The sequence below is a fragment of the Thamnophis sirtalis genome, unplaced genomic scaffold, assembly GCF_051295495.1.
Source record: "Thamnophis sirtalis isolate CommonGarterSnake01/CBP01778 unplaced genomic scaffold, rThaSir2_p1.2 scaffold_11, whole genome shotgun sequence".
NCBI classification, from domain to species: Eukaryota; Metazoa; Chordata; class Lepidosauria; order Squamata; family Natricidae; genus Thamnophis; species Thamnophis sirtalis.
In genome coordinates this window covers 68,651,507-68,673,774 of record NW_028261391.1, presented here as the reverse complement: position 1 = coordinate 68,673,774, position 22,268 = coordinate 68,651,507, and the positions used below count along the sequence as shown (strand labels likewise).

General features: G+C 39.6%; 1 protein-coding gene across 1 annotated transcript in view; it reads right to left on the bottom strand.

Moving 5' to 3' along the window:
• Positions 1 to 13,977: 13,977 nt before the first annotated feature.
• Positions 13,978 to 22,268, bottom strand: part of GLRX3 (glutaredoxin 3) — a 28,155-nt gene continuing 19,864 nt past the window's right edge. The window contains exons 7-11 of the mRNA XM_087725986.1: positions 22,105 to 22,162; positions 20,931 to 20,983; positions 19,078 to 19,117; positions 18,901 to 18,993; positions 13,978 to 14,251 (exon numbers count right to left, since the gene is read on the bottom strand). Coding sequence (XP_087582112.1) covers positions 14,201 to 14,251; positions 18,901 to 18,993; positions 19,078 to 19,117; positions 20,931 to 20,983; positions 22,105 to 22,162 — 295 coding nt within the window. The 3' untranslated portion in view covers positions 13,978 to 14,200. The remainder of the gene's footprint in view (positions 14,252 to 18,900; positions 18,994 to 19,077; positions 19,118 to 20,930; positions 20,984 to 22,104; positions 22,163 to 22,268) is intronic.

The following is a 22,268-nucleotide window of genomic DNA, read 5'->3' as shown; positions in this document are numbered from 1 at the left end:
AATACCAGTTATTCTTCCATTGCATCCCAAGTTTTGCCCATTTTTTCTCTTCCTTGCAGCATTATGCTGCTTGCATTTCTAAAGAATAGAATTATTATGCTAAAAGCAATAGCACTTGGACTTAAATACTGCTTCACAGTGTTTTACAGCCCTTTCTAAGCTGCTTACAGAGTCATTATCTTGCCCCAACAATCTGGGTCCTCATTTAACTGACCTCAGAAGGATGAGTCAACCTTGAGCCTGGTGGGATTTGAACTGTCAAATTGCAGGCAGGCAGCAGGCACAGAAGTAGCCTGCAGTACTGCATTCTAACCACTGCATCACCACAGCTCATAAAAGAATTTATTTTTTAAAGGGAAAGTACATAGGAAAGATTACTATCAAGTTGACAAACCCAATAAATAAATGGATCTATCATGAAGGCAGATGTTATCCAGATAATATCTTTTCTGGGGCATTAATCTCTCTTTCTTTAGCATATTATAAATTCTTAGAGATGTTTATACAGTTTAGTACTTAGTACAGTTAACTTAGTACTGACCTTTTAGCTTTTAATAATGAATGAGAATGGATTAATTTTCAAAATGTTTTTAGCTAACCATTTCTTGCAGGATCTGTTCTGACAGCTATAATTTAGTACACTTCCATGTTGCTCCCAGGAAATACTGCTAAATCTTGTGAAACTAAGATAGAAGAAAGCGATACTGCTTGGTGCTACGAGTTGTCTTTTCATGAAGAAAGAATATTTGATATAATATTTTTCTTTATTTATTTTATGCCTTTCAGCCAGTATTTGACTCCTGAATAGTCCCTAAACATTTTTTTTTTGGAAGTGGTTTGCCATTGCCTGCTTTTCTAGGGCTGAGAGAGTTTGGCCGGCCCAAAATCACCCAATAGGCTTTCTGCCTAAGCAGAAATAAACACTCCCAGTTTCTAGCCTGATGCCTCAACCACTACGCCAAACTGGCTTTCACATATTTCATTTGTACATCCTTAATTTTACCAGTTGCTGTTTGAGGGCTGCACAAATTGTGTTTTTCCACCCGTGGTGAGAAATTCAATTCTCCAAAAACAACATCAACAACAAGGAAGAAGAGGATATCCGTAAACAGTTCTCATGTCAAGCTCATTCTTATTCTTGTTTTACAAATGAGAGATAGTGTAAGCATCATCCCTGCTTAAGCAGTCTTAAGGTTACTCAAACCTCACAAATTCCTTGACGTATGCTTCAGACCGCATCTGCTAGACTCTTCCATTCAACTCAACTATCTAACCTACAACTTGAAGATCTGTGATATAGCCAGGGCTGGGCTGCTATGGGTTCGCTCGGGTCTGGGAGAACCCATAGCTAAAGTTATGGCTGGTTTAGAGAACTTCCAAATCCCAACTCTGGCTGGCCATGCCCATCCCACCGCACTCCTCCCCTCCCAGGAGTCTCCATGCAGCCCGTTTTGGATGTGAGGTAAGGGCAGGGCGCATGTGGAGGCTCAGGGAGGGGGGAAAATGGACCTCCTAGAAGTTCTCGAAGTTCCAGAAGTGGGTCTATTTCCAGCCTCTGGAGGGCCTCTAGAATGCGGGGGAGGCAGTTTTCGCTCTTCCAGATGCTCAAGGAAAGCCTACGGGCCTGGGAAAGGTGAAAATGTGTCATCGGCTTCCCCCCCGCCACCGCCACTGTGGTGCAGGAGATCAACTAGGCCACGCCTATCATGGCCACACCCACCCAGCAGAGAAGCCATTGCTGAAATTTTTGAAACCCACCCCTGGATATTTCTCATTCTGCACAGAATGAGACTATTAAATGTCTTTGCTACAACAGTAATTATGAAGCTATCTGATATAACCTTATGCCTACAATTTAAGCTATTTTGATCTCAGAAACTACACATGAACTGAATTATGGTTAACTTCTTTCAATACCATTGGTCATGGTATCCTTTTGGAACAGCTTAAGGGTGGGAGTGAGGGGATATATGTTTGTGTGTGTGTGTGTGTTTTTTTTCACCAAGTGAGGATTATGGCCCTTTCCCATAACTTTCTTTAGGATGGCTGAGATCTTTTGAAGCTCCTTGCCCGCAAGCACATTTTTCAGTGTATTTCCACAAAGTACTTATGCAGCACTATTTAATCTTCACTGCAATAGCAATAGCAATAGCAATAGCAGTTAGACTTATATACTGCTTCATAGGGCTTTCAGCCCTCTCTAAGTGGTTTACAGAGTCAGCATATCGTCCCCAACAACAATCCGGGTCCTCATTTCACCCACCTCGGAAGGATGGAAGGCTGAGTCAACCCTGAGCCGGTGAGATTTGAACCGCTGAACTGCAGATAGCAGTCAGCTGAAGTGGCCTGCAGTACTGCACTCTACCCACTGCGCCACCTCGGCTCCAGTAGTGGTTCGGCGGCCTGGGTCGCTGGAACTGGCAGCGACCCAGGCCTGCCACACCCCCAAATCAGTGGGCCCGCCATCTTGTTTTTCGGTTCTGCACATGCGCAGAACAATTGTAATTGCACAAATCTTTTTTTAAAAATGTTTTGCGCATGGACAGACCTATTTTTGGATGCACCAAACCAGCAGTAATGCTAGGAGCAACCAACCCCTGGTCTACTCAACATGTGGTTATCACACCACATTTTGTACCAGGATTCATGCTGTTTGTTTGTTTTTTCGAGAAAGGATGAAGGAAAAAGCATTGAAGGGAAAATGCCACAGAGATCCCAACAGCTTCACCAGGCTACTTATTAATGTTGGCGATTCATTCATACCTTTATGTTTATGTTATGTTAAGATGGCTACTGACAATCATTTTATAATGGTTCAGCTTTGATATTATAAATGTAATCATGCAATCAAAGAAAAATCAGAGGGGGAAAAGTAGTGCAAAGTAGAACTTTACAAGAGGAAGTTTGGGGAGAGGTAAGAAATCCTCCAATGCGATTGGAAAACCTGGATCGAGAAAGGTTTCTATCCTGGAGCAAAGAACTAATGTGCAGTCAATCCCAGCAAGCATCTAGCTCTGCGTTTCTTTTTTTTCTTCTTCGTGATGCGCCACGACTGTCAGAGCAAGTGAAGATCTGAAGCCTTAAAGCAAAAAAAAATTCCTCCGCCTTCCGCACACAAAATATGCTTTATGCATGAATTGTCTTAGCCTGACATCCCGTGGTAAAAATTATTAAGGCAGCCATATAGCTATTTTCATTCTGTTTTTGTAACGACGGTGTGCTGCACCCTCTTGTGGCAAAAGAGCATGGTGTCTTACTGACTAAGCAGTACTTTAAAAAAAAATATTTGTCATTCAGAGAGATGCTGCTAGATGTTCCTGGAATTGCAACTCATTCCATTTAATGCTGCAAAGGCTTTTGGGATTTGTAGTTCTGTAACTTCTGTAGAGACACCAGATGCATATTTCTGTTGCAAACGGCTAAAATAGGTTTCTGGTTTGTACCAAAAACATGCAGGCCACTATACAGAATTTAAAAAGTAGAAATAATAGAAATAGTATTAACTAGAAACAATCTAGTTGTTTATAATAATGGAGAAATAATACTAAGGCACTGTAGGTGAGGATAAAACCTAAACTCAATTGTCTTCCAATTTAAAAAGTCCAGGCTCAATTTTTCCTGATATTTTCGTTCGTTTGTCAGCATTCTAACCTAATTGTTTAAAAATGTGATAATGTAAATCACCAATTGGGAATGGAGGAGGGAATTTAAAATTATGAATTTCCCAAAATTGTTCCTTTTAAAATCGTTATGAGTGTGTGTGTGTGTTCGGGACAGTGCTAAATATATCACTATTAATATGCTTACAGCTTTATAGACATTTATATTTATTTGTAAGACAACAGAATGACCTTACAGACATTTAAAGTAATGAATGAAATAATAAATATTAAATATTGTGAACATAGTAAACCCTTTGTTTTTTATTTATTCAATTTTAACTGCTGCCCACCTCACCCAAGTGACTCTAGATGTTAGCAACAGTTAAAAGCAATTCAATAAAAACAAATTTAGAACCAATACAAAACCCTATAAAACAATAATTAAAGTTAGCACCTACCCCTCTCCTAGAAGAATAAAATATTCTAGGAAATATAAATAAGGCAGAATATTATACCTCCCTGGGTGAGGAAAAAAAAGAGCCCCCACCCTCCACAGCAGATGTTGGCATTTATTTATTTATTTAAGAAATAAAGAGATGGCTAGGTCTATTCATAAGCAAATACCCTCACCCAAGATCCAACAAGGTAGATTTAGCCCTCTACCCAGATCACCAGATGACACCTGAGAAGATTACATCACCCAGCAAAATTCAATTAAGCTTGGGACTCAAGACAATCCACAAAGTTACCCCTGCTGTATGGCCCCATGGGAGTCTGACAACCAATCAGAATACAAGCTCAAGTTCGGGGTCCAACAGAGGGTATACATCTCTCTCTCTCTCTCTCCCTCTCTCACCCATGTACTCATTTTGCCCAGGACGTCAAGCCATGCGGTTCTGTCCACCATTAACCCATCTTTCCAAACAGCTAGCAATAGCAATAGCAGTTAGACATGTTCCATTCTCATGAAAGTAATGAGCATACTAGTCTAAAATATGAAAATGAATTTCTAGTTCAAAGGGTAGAGAAATACATGCTGACAAATGCTCTTGGCCAAGTTACAAATTTAGCTAAATTCACTCAAAATTATAAGTGTCTTAAGTAGAAGTTTAACTCCCCCAAAAAGTTATTTCAGCACATGTTAAGGACCAGGATGATTCAATGCGTTACAGGATTTTATCCTAAGTCCAACCAAAAATGAAAGTAGCTTGAGCAACTAGCATAGCAGTTAGACTTATATACCGCTTCATAGGGCTTTCACCCTCTCTAAGTGGTTTACAGAGTTAGCATATCGCCCCCAACAACAATCCAGGTCCTCATTTCACCCACCTCGGAAGGATGGAAGGCTGAGTCAACCTTGAGCCGGTGAGATTTGAACCGCTGAACTGCAGATAACAGTCAGCTGAAGTGGCCTGCAGTACTGCACCTTAACCACTGCGCCACCTCCATGTTTCCAATGTCTTTCTCCCCACTTGGAACTGAACCCAGAAGGGACATTTCTTCCAACAATTTAAAAGCAAAAATTACCTTAATCAGCAACTGAAATCCATCCTTGTGTGAAGCTCAACAAAGGCGTTGTAAAAGCTTCCTACCATTTTTACGGGTGTCTTATTCTTAATTACTATGTATCTACTTTTTATGTAATTGTTTATAGCAATAGCAGTTAGACTTATATACCGCTTCATAGGGCTTTCAGTCCTCTCTAAGCGGTTTACAGAGTCAGCATATCGCCCCCACAATCTGGGTCCTCATTTCACCCACCTCGGAAGGATGGAAGGCTGAGTCAACCTTGAGCCGGTGAGATTTGAACAGCCGAACTGCAGATAACAGTCAGCTGAAGTGGCCTGCAGTGCTGCACCCTAACCACTGCGCCACCTCGGCTCTTGGTTTATTATGTTCCTTTGTTTTCACAAATACATCATATAAAAAAATGGGGGAAGGGACTTGACATCCCACTTTCCCAGTTGACGTTTGTACAACTCCCCCCGTCAGTGGTGAAATGCAATTGTTTTTACTACAGGTTCTGTGGGCGTGGCTTGGTGGGCGGGGCAGGGGAAAGGATACTGCAAAATCCCCATTCCCTCCCCACTCTGGGGCCAGCCAGAGGTGGTATTTGCCAGTTCTCCAAACTACTCAAAATTTCTGCTACCGGTTCTCCAGAACCTGTCGGAATCTGCTGAATTTCACTCCTGTCCCTCATCCAGTGTCCCACACAATTATAATCTTTAAAAGTAGGTTGAGGTGAGAGAGTATAATTTATCTGCTAAAATGTAATAAATGAGATCTCTGCCTGAAGCAAAAATACAAGACTTGTGGGATTCCCAAAAATTACCATAGAAGAGAGGTGTTAATTGTAGCAATTTGAATCTTTCAATTCAGATATAGAAGATATGGATTATTTTGACCATAAGTGAAGTGGCATGTCCCTTCAGTTATGGTCAAAACAATCCATATCTTCCACCATCCTCATAATTGTTTTGCAATGCAAGAAAACAATCATTTTTATATTAGTAGCATTTTATACTTTGGAGGATGATAAGAACTGATGATGCAAAACAGGTGAGACTGTTCAGATTTCCCTTTATTCAAGATGTTTGCATTTATTTACTATTTAGGGAAATAATTCCCTGCAAGGCATAACAGAGAGCTCAGAGAGGATTTCACCCTCCCATTTTTCCACATATTAAAATTTAATTAAAGTTCAGAGGAGTTCAAAGAAACCAAGTAGCTATCAAGACAGCAGCTTTAATTTACAGAACTGGAGTTTCCTTGTCATTTAATCTAAATTCAGTTCTGCCCTATTTCCTACCGGTTTTTTAAAAAAATGAACTTTCACCATCTCCTGATAAAAACACATTCTATCATTATTAAACTCGACGTAGCTATTTTACAATCTAAGTAAAATTAAATTAGATGAAATGATTCAACAAAACATATGATTAACCAGGCACTGGTGACACTTCTTGTTAAGGAATCGGCCAGCTTTGCTCTTCAATTAAACAGGGAGACTAAGTAAAAATAGATTTCAAAAAATGTTAGTAGAGGAACTAGCTGGCCATAGCGTTTCAAACATCAAACTATAGTGGAATGGGTGGGGTACATAAAGAATATAGATTAATTTTTATGAAATGCAGGAGTCTTATCACAATATAACCGTATTAAATTGGAGTTTAAGATTAAAGCCAACAAAAGGGCATATAGTCAAGGCTATGTTTTTTTTTTCCATTTGCAATGGATGGCTGTGAAAGTTGGACCATAAGGAAGGCTGAGTGCCAAAGAATGGAGGCCTTTGAACTATGGTGCTGGAGAAGACTCCTGCATTGAGTCCCTTGGACTGCAAGGCAATCAAATCAATCAGTCCTAGAGGAGATCAATCCTGACTGCTCTTTAGAAGGCCAGATCCTGAAACTTAAATATTTTGGCCCCCTAATGAGAAGGAAGGACTCCCTGGAGAAGAGCCTAATGCTGGGAAAGATTGAGGACAAAAGAAGAAGGGGATGACAGAGAATGAGGTGGCTGTTTGGAGTCACCGAAACAGTAGGCATGAGTTTAAATGGACTCCAGAGGATGGTAGATAACAGGAAGGCCTGGAGGAACGTCATACATGGGGTCACGATGAGTCAGACACAACTACGCAAGTAACAACAACAAGAAAAAGTCTGATTTGACAGTACAAGGAAGAATGAAACATTAGCTTTGCTTTTAAAATAAGCCACATTTCCTAAGGCTAAAGATTTCTGCCACAAAGAAGGTCAAAGTTTAAAAATCCCATGGAGTGCATGTCATCAGCTCCTAAAAAGAATTTCAAGAGATATTATTGTTACCTTTTTGGGGGGGGGGGGGAATGAGTTAATATTTGCTTCCCTTTAATATGGGAATTTTCTTGCAGAGAGAAGATACATAATGCATTTAGTGCATGGAACACAGCAACCAAAATACTGTTGAAAATTGGGAACATAAATAAATAAACACAAATTCCATATAAACTGGAAAAATACAGAATATTAGACATGTTCCACTCTCATGAAAGTAATGAGCAGACTAGTCTAAAATATGAAAATGAATTTCTAGTTCAAAGGGTAGAGAAATACATGCTGACAAATGCTCTTGGCCAAGTTACAAATTTAGCTAAATTCACTCAAAATTATAAGTGTCTTAAGTAGAAGTTTAACTCCCCCCAAAAGTTATTTCAGCACATGTTAAGGACCAGGATGATTCAATGCGTTACAGGATTTTATCCTAAGTCCAACCAAAAATGAAAGTAGCTTGAGCAACTAGCATAGCAGTTAGACTTATATACCGCTTCATAGGGCTTTCAGCCCTCTCTAAGTGGTTTACAGAGTCAGCATATCGCCCCCAACAACAATCCGGGTCCTCATTTTACCCACCTCGGAAGGATGGAAGGCTGAGTCAACCCTGAGCCGGTGAGATTAGAACCGCTGAACTGCAGATAGCAGTCAGCTGAAGTGGCCTGCAGTACTGCACTCTAACCACTGTGCCACCTCGGCTCGGTGTAACTGAGCAACTGACAGGAAGGAAGTGGTAATAAACCACTTGATATGATCAGGGACCCTACTACTCAGATAACCAAACATGTCTTCAACTGAACTTCTGTTGAAGGGGCAAGCTATGGATTCTGCTGGTGAATTTGCCATTTGCCAAATAGCATCTTTTGCTGAGGTCCTAGATAACATCAGGATGTTATTATCTGGATTTTATTTATCAGGACGTTATTATCTGGATTTTTCCTGATTATCTTAGGAGGCTTTGATACCTGGGTGCCGAAAGAGAGATCAGAGGCAGACCATGACAGATGAGAAATCTTCCAGTTTCAGATCACTTTCCATCAGTCTGATATGGTAATTAGTGTATGTTGGTCTACTTATCTTTGGGTCCTAAGAGTGAAGGGTTGGATGAGATTATGTGATACTACACATAATCCTTGACTTACAACAGTTGCTAGTGGCCATTCAAAGTTACATCAGCACTGAAAAAAGTGACTTACGACAGATACGATTTCACAGATGGTTTTTGCAGCATCCCATGATCATGTGGTCAAAATTCAGTTGCTTGGCAAACGGTTCATATTTATGACCGATGCTTTGCCTCCAAGGTCATGTGATCCCATTTTGCGACCTTCTGACAAGCAAAGTCAATGGGGAAGCCAGATTCACTTAACAACCGGGTTACTAATTTATCAACTGCAGTGATTCGATTAACAACTGTGGCAAGAAAGGCTGTAGAATGGGGCAAAACTCACTTAACAAATGTTCCTCTTAACAACAGAAATGTTAAGCTCAATTGTGGTCACAAGTCAAGAACTACCTGTATATCAGTGGTGGGTTTCAAAAATTGTTCGAACCTACTCTGTGGGTGTGGCCTCCTTTGTGGGAGTGGCTTTCCGCCCATGTGACCGGATGGGAGTGGCTTGCCGCCCATGTGACCGGATGGGAGTGGCTTGCCGCCCATGTGACCAGATATGAAGATGCCGACGACACTTGTCAGAACCACCTTAAATTACCTCACACACAGCATTGGCATGCATAAGAATAGGGTGTAAACTTGTTTTTCAAAAGGCATCTTTGGTTTGCGTTAAAACAACTTCAACACACGGAATGTTCTGATTGCACCACAAACGCAGTAGTCATCCTTACCTTTCACAGAGGCACTTATGAGTTTTATAAATATGAGCATGAGTGTGTAGAATAATCATATCCAAGGACCAGTGGTGGGTTTCAAAAACTTTTGGGACCTCTTCTGTAGGTGTGGCCTGCTTTCCGGGTCCACTGGTGGAACCTCTTCTAACCGGTTCGGTAGATTTGACGAACCGGTTCTACCGAATAGGTGCGAACTCGTAGGAACCCACCTCTGCTGCATATACTACATGGATTTGCTCAGTGTTCCAGATATAAATACTTGGCAATTTTCTTAATGGCTGGCAGATGTGCCACTAGTTTTTGGCTTTCAGAAGGTATCCAGAAAAGCATTAAAATGGATTGTCCTCTTAGAGCCTCATCACGCCATCAAAGCCTGGTGAGGCTTTGAAGTTTACCAATGAATAAGAACAGATAGATAGCAGAAAAATAGTTGGACAACCAGTATAAGACAAAGACCGTATTTAGCCCTGTGAGCTGAGGTTGGAGCTGAGACTCTGATAAGCACAGAAACAAGTATTGCTCTGCCCTATTGCACTGACAGAATATCTTCCAGCAATGCTGTTGTCAGCGTTTCAAATACCATGTAGAATTAAATCAGAGTCGAAGGCAAAACTATGATTAAAGTTCCAATTTAATAAAGCAGGCATGTTGGCACATAGTTGTGGGGAATTCCAACTCTGGAAGTTACATCAGAATCCCACCCAGTTAATAGTTCATGATCTTGTCCCCACACCCACAGTCCATCACATGGTCCAATCTTCTCCTTCCACGCTGGCGTCCATGCCCAGCTTCTTCCGGTCAGGTGTACTGGTGTGGAGACAAAGGATGACCTTGCTTCTAGTAAAGAATGAAAAACAATACATTCCAAAATCCTACTCCTTCTATTCCCCCCTCCCATTGACTATACTTAAAGAAACAGCATAATGAAATTAGAGAAATTGTGGCAGGCCAAAATTCTAAAAGGAATATAAATGTAGGCCTGACAGCTGTTTTACTTAATCCGCATATTAGGGATGTACCAGTGATTTGCTAGATATATTGGGGATAAAATGGCTCATATTTGGAAGTATTACATGAACAGGGCAAAATGAAGTAAATGGGGATTACTTGTGAGATGACCTGGGATTCTTTGATCTCAGAAGTGGAATGGATTTTTTGCATGAGTTATCCACCCGTGAGCTGGATCCTAGATTCCCTTGATTATTTTGGGCAGCCAATGAGGGGAAGGGTTAGATTCAGCTCATTCATTACTAAAAGGAAAAGTACCGTCAACCTTAAACGTCATTGCACACCTGACAGAAGATGCCATCTTAAAACCCAACATCTTTAGATCTTTCACCTTTTTTTAGCAGGATTGGAGAGGATGTGATGAAACTGCAGCTATCAAGGATTCTGGATAAAGAGGATCACCTGGATTTTTTTCCCCAATCAGATTGAAGACCAAGCTCTTGGGAGTGAAATCGCATTAATTGCTCTTCTGGACGGGTGCCAAACTTGTGACCCCATATTGTCATCACATGACATATTATGACTTTTCACCCTTCGCTAAACCAGGGGTGCACATGGCCAGTGTGAGACGCATCTGAGTTTGACATCCCTGCTCATGGATTACTGTTCTGACCACCCCGCTTCTCAGTCCAGGAACGAAAGCCACAAGAAAACGTAAATAAGAATATTTTTACTCAGTCCAGACTCTCGTTGGCTGCAAGCCCAAAATAAACAAAGAGATAAGACCTCTGGCAGCAAGTCCTACGAACCTAGGCAGCAAACGCAAACGAACTCTGGCAGCAATCCAACTTGCCAAGTTGATTTCTCTTTAATCGTGAACGTTGACTCCTGCAAACAGGGCGTGGCACAAACAGTCTCTTTTATAATCAGGAGAGGATCTTAATCAGCATCAGCTAAACGCAATCATCTCCTACAATTACGCAGTTCTTCCTTCCGCCGAGTAGCTCTTCGACGGCGTGCATCCTGAAACAACTCACAAGTGTTTTCCTGAACACTCCCTCTGATCCAAGGCTCCGACACCACCTAGTGGCCAACCAGTCTCTCCTCGCCCTGCTCGGAGCCGGCACCCTGTCCAGGGTCCTCCACCTCCTCCAGGGCTGACTCATAAGACCCCTCGCTGTCGGAGTCTGGCGGCAGCTCCAACGGCTCCTGCCGGGCCACAACAGATTACATTAATCAAGGCATGGATAGAGGGAGCAGAACTTTCTTGGCTTATTAGCTTTCTCAATAGTATTTAATACTGATCGCCTTCTGGATTGCCTACGGCTGGGAGTTGGAACAACTCTGGTATAATGGTTCCACTCTTTCCTGAGTTACTGGTTCCAATTTAAAGATGAAGAAGCATTTGAACTCATGATCACTCCAACATGAGATGCCTCAGGGTTGGTCTCTCCTCATGTTAACATCTACAGGAAACCACTGGGTGAAGTTATCTGTGGGCTTTGGGAGAGTTGTCATCAATATATAGAGACGTATTTCTCCCTCACAGAACCAAGAAAAGAGGTGCAGGAGAGATCCTTACCCGTTGTCTGGAAACAGTGACTAGATGAGACAGAACACGTTGAGTCAGAGCAAAACGCAATTTTGTTTTTCCTTTTATTGTATTGTTAGAAGTCTTCGTACATTACATTATCTCAATACAATGATATTTACAGCTTTAAAGTTCTTGAGACACTGTTGCATTTGCTGTTCACAAGCCATGAAGTTCCATCTGGAGGACCTGACAGTGGTCTATATTATTTCAGGATTGGATGACGATAACGCACTCTTACCAGGGCTGACCTTCACTCAGAAAACTGAAATAGGTACAGAAAGTGGCATCTCGCAGGTTCAGAGATGAGAATCAATTCAACAGTTTAACACATATATTATAGTTACTGCAGTAAAGCCTTACGGGGGTTGGGCCCAGGATGCTTTCAGGATAATCTCCTATAAGATTATCTGCTTAGAGCCGAGGTGGCGCAGTGGTTAGGGTGCAGTACTGCAGGCCACTTCAGCTGACTGTTATCTGCAGTTCAGCGGTTCTAATCCCACCAGGCTCAAGGTTGACTCAGCCTTCCATCCTTCCGAGGTGGGTGAAATGAGGACCCGGATTGTTGGGGGCAATATGCTGACTCTGTAAACTGCTTAGAGAGGGCTGAAAGCCCTATGAAGCGGTATATATAAGTCTAACTGCTATTGCTATTGCTATAAGTAGTTTGCCTATCCTATCCTAGGCCATAGAGGATAATAATGCCACAGTTCCCTTTGACCCAAATGTTTGTGGGGACCTAATTCAGATCCAATGTCTATAATATAGCTAGCAGGCAGTACGTAGTGTTGGAAAATGCTAAGTTGTATGTTCTGCAAATCTCCCATATGAATACAAGAAGTGCAGTCCGAGCCAAGTACTTCTACTGTATACTTCCCTGGCTCCCCATTTTCTTTTGCAACCAATATATATGATGGAGGGAGGAATGGGGGAGGGAGAGAGGGATGGGATAATCGGCATTTCCTCGCTTCCACAGCAACTTGATTGTGAAATGGGTGGTTATATAAATATAACAAATTAATAAATTCTAGGCTTCTTCTGCAGTTTAGCGGTGTTTTGACCATTATCTTGAAGGTCAGCATATGGAATATGCTGACAAAATATTACGCTGCAGAAACTGTTGTTTCTTGCTGCCCTGTCACTGCTGCCTTTGAGTACATGGACTTGTTTTTTTAATCCTTTCGTGTGGCTCAGTAATTTAGAATTTATCTAGAATTTAGCATTACATTAAATCATGCTGATATTCCTCTTAACGCTCAGCACATAATTTGCTATTAAGAGTCGATTCTATTTTCTATTGCTACTTTATTCAAAGTTGTTTCAGTGGCATGGAGAAGATGGTTTTCGTGCATTTTAATCTAAATTATAAAAATTGCGGCCAAAAGGCTTGGAAGAATGACTACAAATTTAGTAAGAGATATATATAATTCAGATTAAATCTCCAATCAATGAATAGTTTAATAGTTTAGTTTAGTTTAATAAAATTTATATGCCGCCCAATCCTGAAGGACTCCGGGCGGCTTACAAAAAAAGACAATTTCAGAAGTAGTAAAAGTTTAAAAAGTAGAAGACAACAAGCAAGTTAAATTTAGAGCCAAGGTGGCGCAGTGGTTAAATGCAACACTGCAGGCTACTGCTAGATCAGCAGGTCAGTGGTTCAAATCTCACCGGCTCAGGGTTGACTCAGCCTTCCATCCTTCCGAGGTGGGTAAAATGAGGACCCAGATTGTTGGGGGCAATATGCTGACTCTCTGTAAACCGCTTAGAGAGGCCTGAAAGGCCTATGAAGCGGTATATAAGTCTACTGCTATTAAAACACAACACACACTCAACCGTAATGGGGCTGGGCCTCATTCAAGAGGTCAACAGCCCCAGGCCTGCCGGAAAAGCCAGGTCTTAATAGACTTTTTGAAGGCCGCGAGAGTGGGGAGGGTCCGGATCTCTAAGGGTAGATCGTAAGGTAAGGGAAATCCCCTAAACGTGTTATGCTATGCCTCTTTTAGCCATATTACTTAAAATGTAGCTTAATTCTGATAGGATGGAGTCCTCATTCTTGAACCTGACCACAACATTAGAAAGTTCAATGGCTATAAGATGGTGAGCAGAACTGCCAGTTAAACAAGGGCTATTTCAGTTAGATGCCTGTGTGAATGGAATGAAACATTAAAGTACTCAAAAATGCTTGCACTTCACTTTTAATTCATTCTGAAGATGTTCACAAGTTTACAGTTTGCATGAAGGTCTACATTTTACATACTTCTCTAGGATGGTCTGATATGAAAAGGAAGTCAGAAACCAGTGTTCTGGTTTGTTGGTTTTTTCTGTCGTAACCTGTTCCCAGTGCAAATGTCACTAATGATGTTTGCGTTTCCGTTGTCTTGATCAATGTATTTCCATTTGCATCAATTTTCTCCTTTCAGGGTAGCTGATAACTCACCAGATTCATTCAGTTCCTGGAAAAAGAAAGGGAGAAAACATTCAGGGACTGATATGATTGCAAAAGCTCTACCAAAAGGCAAGTTTGATGCATGAAGTCCAGTGCCTCTAGCTGTTTTATTCATTGACTGGGTTTCTACCAATGTGTTCTAGAAATCTGTAACATGAACTTGCTTTATTGCAACTATAAAACCTTAGCTGGCACAGCTTCATGGAGGGGGTCTTTCTAGCCTCAGATATGAATTTTATCTTAGACCAAGTAAGATTTCGTCATCTAAACCAGATGTCTCCAACCCATCTCCATGGGTTTCATACAGCCCTTGACACTTAGAATGCAGCCCCATATGATCATATATGTTATTGTATGATTTATATACATTATCTTTATTATATGTTTCATATGCAGCCCAAGACAATTCTTCTTCACTCAATCCAGCCTAGGCAAGTCAAAAGGCTGGACATTCAGGATCTAAACCCAGTATTATAATTCCTAACAGCAAAAGTTCTCTGGGACTTAAGCATTAGAAAGTATTCTCACTACTTACTATAAGCCCTCAAATGAACCTTGAATTTTCTTTATGTCTGGAATACATTCTACACTTCTTTTTTTTTTTTTGTAATTAAATGTTTTATTCATTTTCATTTTCAATTTTGTACCTTCACTTATATACTGGATATTTGCAATAATATAATAGTAAGAAAAAAAAAAACCCCAACCTAAACACAACTCATAAACCCAACCTATCGCTTTCATACACCCCTTCTTCTCCCCCTCCAACTTTCCTTTCTCCCTCCAACGATCACCCCTCCTACTTCCCTTTCCCCTCCTATCTTCCTTTCTCGCCTTTCTCACCCTCCTTCCCCTCTCATCCTCCTTACATTCCCCTCTTCCTCCCTCCTTACTTCTCCCTCTTCTTTTCCTCTACTTCTCACTATGGTGCATTTCTCTATTCCTTACACCCAGAAAAAAAAAAGGAAAGAAAAAAGCAATAAGAAAAAAAAAGAGAAAAATAAAAAGAAAAGATAAGGAACAACAGTATACAAGTGTATTCTTCTTGTTTTATATTGAAGCTATATCTCCACCCACCCACCCACCCCCAATGAACCCCCCTCCCTAACCCCCTCCGACTTCCCAGGTCACACACCCGGCACAGTTCAGTACCAATCACCTTCAAAATATCTTATTAACAATAATAATGAAAATAAAATAAAAAGAACACTCCGAAAAAGAAAACAAAAACAAAAAAAGTAAATAAAAAAAAATTGAAAACTCTTTTGCATTATGCTCAGCCTCCCATCATTCTTAAAATTTAAACAGTGTGATTCATTCCATTTATATTTTGTCCTCGTCCCTTACTTCTTTGATATTTACTCCCATCTTCCTGTAGAATCTCCAGATAGCCTTTCTTAACCTTGTATTCAAATATTAGTTTATACAAAAATCAATTTATCTTCATACTTTCACTACTCATCTTCCTATCCTTCGTTTCACGTCTCCATTCCTCCCAAGCCCAAATTGCATAAGATTAGGATCTCGCTCTTCACTTTAAAATCCTGAGCTTTTTATATTATACTTCAAACATGTAAATTCGTAAAATATATGCCCAAAATTCATACCGGTTCGTTCAATCCCAAGATCCCTTCATCAATATCCCGCTCCACCTTCCTTTCTGCCCCACACTCCATTCATCCCAAACCGCAATTCAAATAAATCTTAGTCCCCGTTTTCCTCACAGAAAACACTTCATGCGCAGCTTGGATTGAAATTCAAATAAGTCTTGTAAAAGTCCAAAAAAAAATTGAAAACTCTTTTGCATTATGCTCAGCCTCCCATCATTCTTAAAATTTAAACAGTGTGATTCATTCCATTTATATTTTGTCCTCGTCCCTTACTTCTTTGATATTTACACTTCTTTTCTTCCTGTTCATGTTTCCTTAGAAACATGAGCAGGGACAGCATCACACAAATAGGAAAAGGTAAATGTTATAAGCATGAATATATATATGTGTGTGTGTGTGTGTGTGTCTGTGTGTGTGTCTGTGTGTGTGTGTGTGTGTCTGTGTGTTTTATATTTGTGCTGATAAATAAATAAAGGGAGACTAGTATAGATCTATTTCAAGCTATTTAGCTCTCATCAGCTAGCTTCAAATCCCAGTAAGGGTATGGCTAGCTGATGAGAGCTAAACAGCCTGAAATAGATCTATACTAGTCTCCCTTTATTTATTTATCAGCACAAATATAAAAAAAACACAAATATAACAAAGGCAACAGTAAAAATATTGGGTTTCTGTCGTGATGGACTCTTGTGACGAGCCGATTGACAGATGATGGAAGTAGTGATCTTCCTCCCATAATTGGGGCTTACCAGGGGTTGTAAAAAAAATCTTATATATATATATGGTATTATATGGTATTGTTAATCATATTTCATTATATATTTGGCTATTTGCAAGATCAATTCAGAGCAAAAGACACTGGCTTCAAAAAAAGACAATGACTTCATAAAAAAAATTACATACTTAACAAAAATTATAGGCCAAAGCCTACAATTAGTTTGCAACATCCTGAGAAATTTCTATGCTAATGAAACTGAACAAGCCTGTTAAATGTTCCACGCCGGAAAATAGAAAGGAAATAATGTAGAACAACTGTTTTTGGAAATTTTAAAGCTCTAATTATAGTTTTAATAAATTCAATTATTGGATATGGTTTTTCTTTTTAAATTAACCCAAAAAGAAATCAGAGGATCCTGCCTGCAGAAATGGAATTTTTTATTGAACATTGATAAATAGAACTATGTAGAAAAATGTTACTGTCAATGAAAAAACACTTCCCAGTAGATTTTCAAAATGATTAAAATGTGAACTGTATCGTTTGATTCATCTCAATTCCTAGGGCCTCATGTAAGGAAATTTAATAGAACCTACATGTAACAAAAGTGAAAATGTCTTATATTCTTTAAAACCATACAGGGTATAATCTTTGAAATGCAGTATACCGCTGAACGTTTGTTTAAAAATAATTACAGGAGCTAAATCAGTGTTTCCCAACCTTGGCAACTTGAAGATGTCCGGACTTCAACTCCCAGAATTCCCCAGCCAGCATTCGCTGGCTGGGGAATTCTGGGAGTTGAAGTCCGGACATCTTCAAGTTGCCAAGGTTGGGAAACACTGAGCTAAATAATATAAAGCCATTTTAAAACAAAACTAATGAGACTTATTGATTCTTCCTTCCCGGGAGATACAATGACTTTAATATTGACTATAAAACACTGAAGACAAGAATAGACCCCGGAGTGTTTAGGTTTTGAAGTCAACGCTTGTACATTGTGTGCACACAGACAATTATAAAGAAGATGGAGCAAGAAATATAGATCTATTTTTTTTTCCTTCAGGGCCACTGTTTAAAAGTATACAATAAAATCTTACCTTCTTTTTTCAGAAATATGACACTTTTTTTTTGCAAAACATATTGTTTCCGGAAAAAAAACAATGTTGAAGACTAAAGCTAAAAACCAAATAATATCTTTAAGTGCACCCATGGGAGTAAGAAGAGATAGCTCTTAGAACAAATAACTGATGGATGTCAAGAAACAACTTTTCATTATTATTAGTAGTAATAGCAGTAGTATAACCATTCAATGACGATTTAAGGTGTGTTTTTACAACAATATATCAGCCTGATGAGAGGTTATAAAAAAAAAAACTTTAAGACATTATATTTCAAATGCCAAAAGCACCAGAAACAAACTTGTGCAAATTAATGATTGAGGGCTCCTTGGTGTTCCCTGAGCTTGTTCGTTTTCTTGCAGATGTTTCATTCCCTAAGATGTTTCCTAGTTGAGGTAACAAAATTCCTGCAAGAAAACAAGCAAACTCCGAGAGCACCAAGGACTCCTCATTTCGATTGTGGGTGCACCTCGCTTCACCCACATAACACCTATCCTCCGCGAGCTGCACTGGCTACCTGTCGATCTCCGGACATGCTTCAAGGTGCTACTTGTCACCCATAAAGCCCTTCATGGTAGTGGATCTGGGTACTTGAGAGACCCGCCTACTGCCAATCACCTCCACACGACCAATTAGATCCCATAGATTAGGCCTCCTCCGAGTCCCATCTGCCGGTCAATGCCGACTGGCGACTACGCGGAGGAGAGCCTTCTCGGTGGCAGCTCCAACCCTATGGAACGATCTCCCTGTGGAGATTCGTACCCTCACCACCCTCCAGACCTTCCGCACAGCCCTTAAAATCTGGCTATCCCGTCAGGCCTGGGGCTAAAGACTGTAACCCACCCGAATGGTATGAATGTTGTGCTTTTTAATTATGTACTGTTTTACGTGTTAAATGTTTGTTTCCCCCCCCCCTTCGAGTTGTAAGCCGCCCTGAGTCCCCCCAGGGAAAAGGGTGGCATATAAATAAACTCTCAATCAAATAAATAAACTCTCAATTTCACTAATATGGCCCTGATAAAATGTAATAAAGCTATTTCCATTTATTTAACTTTAATCCTGGACCTAAATTTTTAGGACATTAAAACAACAATTGAAGAATAAGCAACAGCAAAAATCATAAATCTGAACATCAAGTATCAAAATGGATAACGCAGAGATCTATATTTTTTTTTTAATGAAATGGTTACAAACTTCTCAACAATTCTTTTCTCACCTTAACAATATCTAGGCCTCCAACGAGTTCGCCTTTCACATACAGCTGTGGGTAGGTTGGCCAGTTTGAGTATTTCTTTAATCCTTGCCTTACCTAAGAAATGTAGACTTGATTAATGTCTCTCACGTTATAGATTTCTAAGCTCAGAAATAAGAGAGTTGCATTTGAACAACGTACCTCTTCATTCTCCAGTATGTCAAAAGTCTCGTAATCCACACTAAATAAAAAGACATTGTGACTTATTATTTCAGCTTGAAATAAATAGTTAACAGTTTTGAAAAGTAGCCTACTCTCAAAGAGTAACCGCTTAGGAAAATTGTCAGTATCCGTGTTGCCTTTTTCCCTATTTTATTCCCCTACTAGTTGATAACCTGGCATTGCCCGGGTATTTATTTATAGGGGGGAAATGTCTGGACCAAATGTAATTTCTAATGTTGGGTTTTCCCACATACCAGAGGGAGCCCACTGTGAAGCTGTTATCATGGCAACTCCACTGTTCTATACAGTAGAAGTCATTTTTACAGCAGTACAGTAGAAGCCATTTTAAGGCACAAAAGGCTGTATCTTAACAGAACACACACTCCGAGGAGTGTTAGGGGTGTCTTACCCCCACAGTGTTTGTTTCCAGAGAGTAAGTCATCTGTGTACCAAGTTTTGGATGAAATTGCTTGAGGCGTTCCAGAGTTATGCTGGAACATACACACACACTAGCAAACAGAATAATACAGGTGTTTTCCCCTCAAACTAAGTGAATAGTCCAGGGGAAAAATGGTAGAGAGGCAAAGTAAGGAAAAATACAAGTATAGACGCACAACATGGAAATTTGCAAGTACTCTATCTGTCAGAAACCGAAGAAAAAATTCAGAAGAAATTCCAGAGAGAGACATTGAGCCAGAACAATATTTTTAAAGAAGAAAACATTGCTATATAATAGTACTACCATGAAGTAGATAGTACTATTGTCATCATAATTTATAAAGTAATTTAGGATAGTAAGGATAGGATAGGATAGTAATATAGGACAGAGGCTTATATACAACACATATAAACTAATAAGTTTCATAATGTATACCTTGTTTTTATTTTTCAAATTAAAACACCCTTGAACCCTTATGGTGGGATTTTTGGGGGGTGGGGGGGGGAAGAATTACCTGTCCAGAGTTCACTGCTTTTGTGGCTCTTTTGAGTCAGTCAGTCCGACTGAAGACAATTTTTAAAAAGAATCCTGACACTTACCAAGAAAGAGTGGTTAGGAATGTAGCAAAGGCAATAAGACTTATATACTGCTTTCGTAGTGCTTTACAGCTCTAAGCAGTTTACAGAGTCAGCATATTGCCCCCAACAATCTGGGTCCTCATTTTACCGACCTCAGAAGGATAAAAGGCTGAGAGAGCCAGTCAGGATCGAACTCCTGGAGTGAGCCGTGAGTTAGCCTGCAGTATTGCATTCTAACCACTGTGCCTCGATGGCTTATAATCAAAGCATACTGAACTTGATCAAGGGGATTTAAACTGAACTCTGAGAGGTGGCAACCTGAACGAAAGATCTTGAGCATGAGATGTAATTCTGATTATGTAGTTAACAAGGTTAACACTGCAGTCCTAAACCGACTACTGAGATGAGTCCATTAGAGTCCATGTCTTACGGATTGTTCAGCAGTTTGCCACTGGGAGAACCAACAGAACTGATGAATGGAAATGAGGGGTTAGGGTTAGGATTAGTTGCTAAATCTGGTAAAATGTCTTTCTTCAATTTAATTATTAAGTACGATAACAGTAGGCAACCAGATGCAAAGAGCATTCCAGTATATAGAGGAAGAACACAAAAATGTAGAAGGGACGAGAGATTCAATCAGAGAATTCATGGTTATTGAAAAGGTGAAAGTACCATAAAGATTAAAAGGCTAAGAATTAACATACTAAAGATGTTTTTAATCTTTATAAAGCTTTTAGTTTATAACATGTATAATTCAAGAAAATAATAAGCTGTCTTATTTTAACAAAATTTAAGATAATACATTAGTTACATACCCAGTATTATTTAGAATTTCTATAATCTGCTTGCTGAATCCACACTTTGCCATCTAAAATAAGAATAAAAGAACAAATCATTATTTTCTACTAGATTTATGTATGTATGTATGTATGTATGTATGTATGTATGTATGTATGTATGTATGTATTAATTTTAAAGCTGTGGCAAACCAATTTTTAAAAAAATTAGGATAGTCTTTGGATGTTTACATTCTCCAACCTGAACTCCTCAAAATTACTAATCAAGCATTATTTTAATTGCCAAAATATTTAGAAGGCAACAGGTTGGAACAACTCACAGATAAGGAACCAAAAATAAGACATTCTAAAAATTAATGTGAACAATTTTTCCCGTCTTCGCCTCAGAACGATATTTATACCAGTTTATCAGATATGCAGTATAGTCCACTGTGACCTTTATACATGTCTATCTACCTAACTATACATGAAAGCATGGTTGCAGGTAAGTCCTCCTTTAGTAACCACAATTGGAACTGGCAACTAAATCATTAAATTGGTTGGAAAGTGAAACTACAACTTTAATTATCATGTCTTCAGTTTTCCGTTAAAGACCTACACGCAAAGGTTCTAAATCAGTGTTTCTCAACCTTGGCGACTTTAAGTCCTGTGGACTTCAACTCCCAGAATGCCCCAGCCAGCACAGCTGTGCTGGCTGGGGCATTCTGGGAGTTGAAGTCCACAGGACTTAAAGTCGCCAAGGTTGAGAAACACTGTTCTAAATGCAAAGATTTAAAGTCGCAAAGTTATGTTTTTATCAGTGTCACAACTGTAGATGGTCACTAAACAGGAACAATAAAGTAGTGTTGGCCTCAAATGTTACAAACAAATTTTTCAAAAACTATACTTCAGGAAATCCTTTCTCATGACGAATTTGTATTTAGTTAGTTTTCTAGCCAAAAAAAAACACATGGAGTTACACTTTTTTAGTTCCAAGAATATGTATGCTCCAACCTTTCAACCACATTTTCCAGATGACATTTCCTCATAATCTGGGATTGTAGTTCTTAGAATTCTTATATAAACCATGGTGGGTGGGAATTCTGACATTGTAGTTCTGTTGTATATAGAAATCATAAGGTTGGGAACAGCTAATGCATTATTGTCATAAGCTGCAATGTTTATCAAACAAAGGCATTCTTACAAATCTTACCTGTTTATTCCCTTTCATGAACAGCATCACAGGGGCCTTGTTTATCAAATCTTTGAGCCTAAAGAAGGAAAAGATTGATAAAATCTTGGCATTAACATGTAAGAGAATATAGATCAAAAACAGAATTTCCCTGAAACGTATCACTGTTCTTTCAACAATTTTAT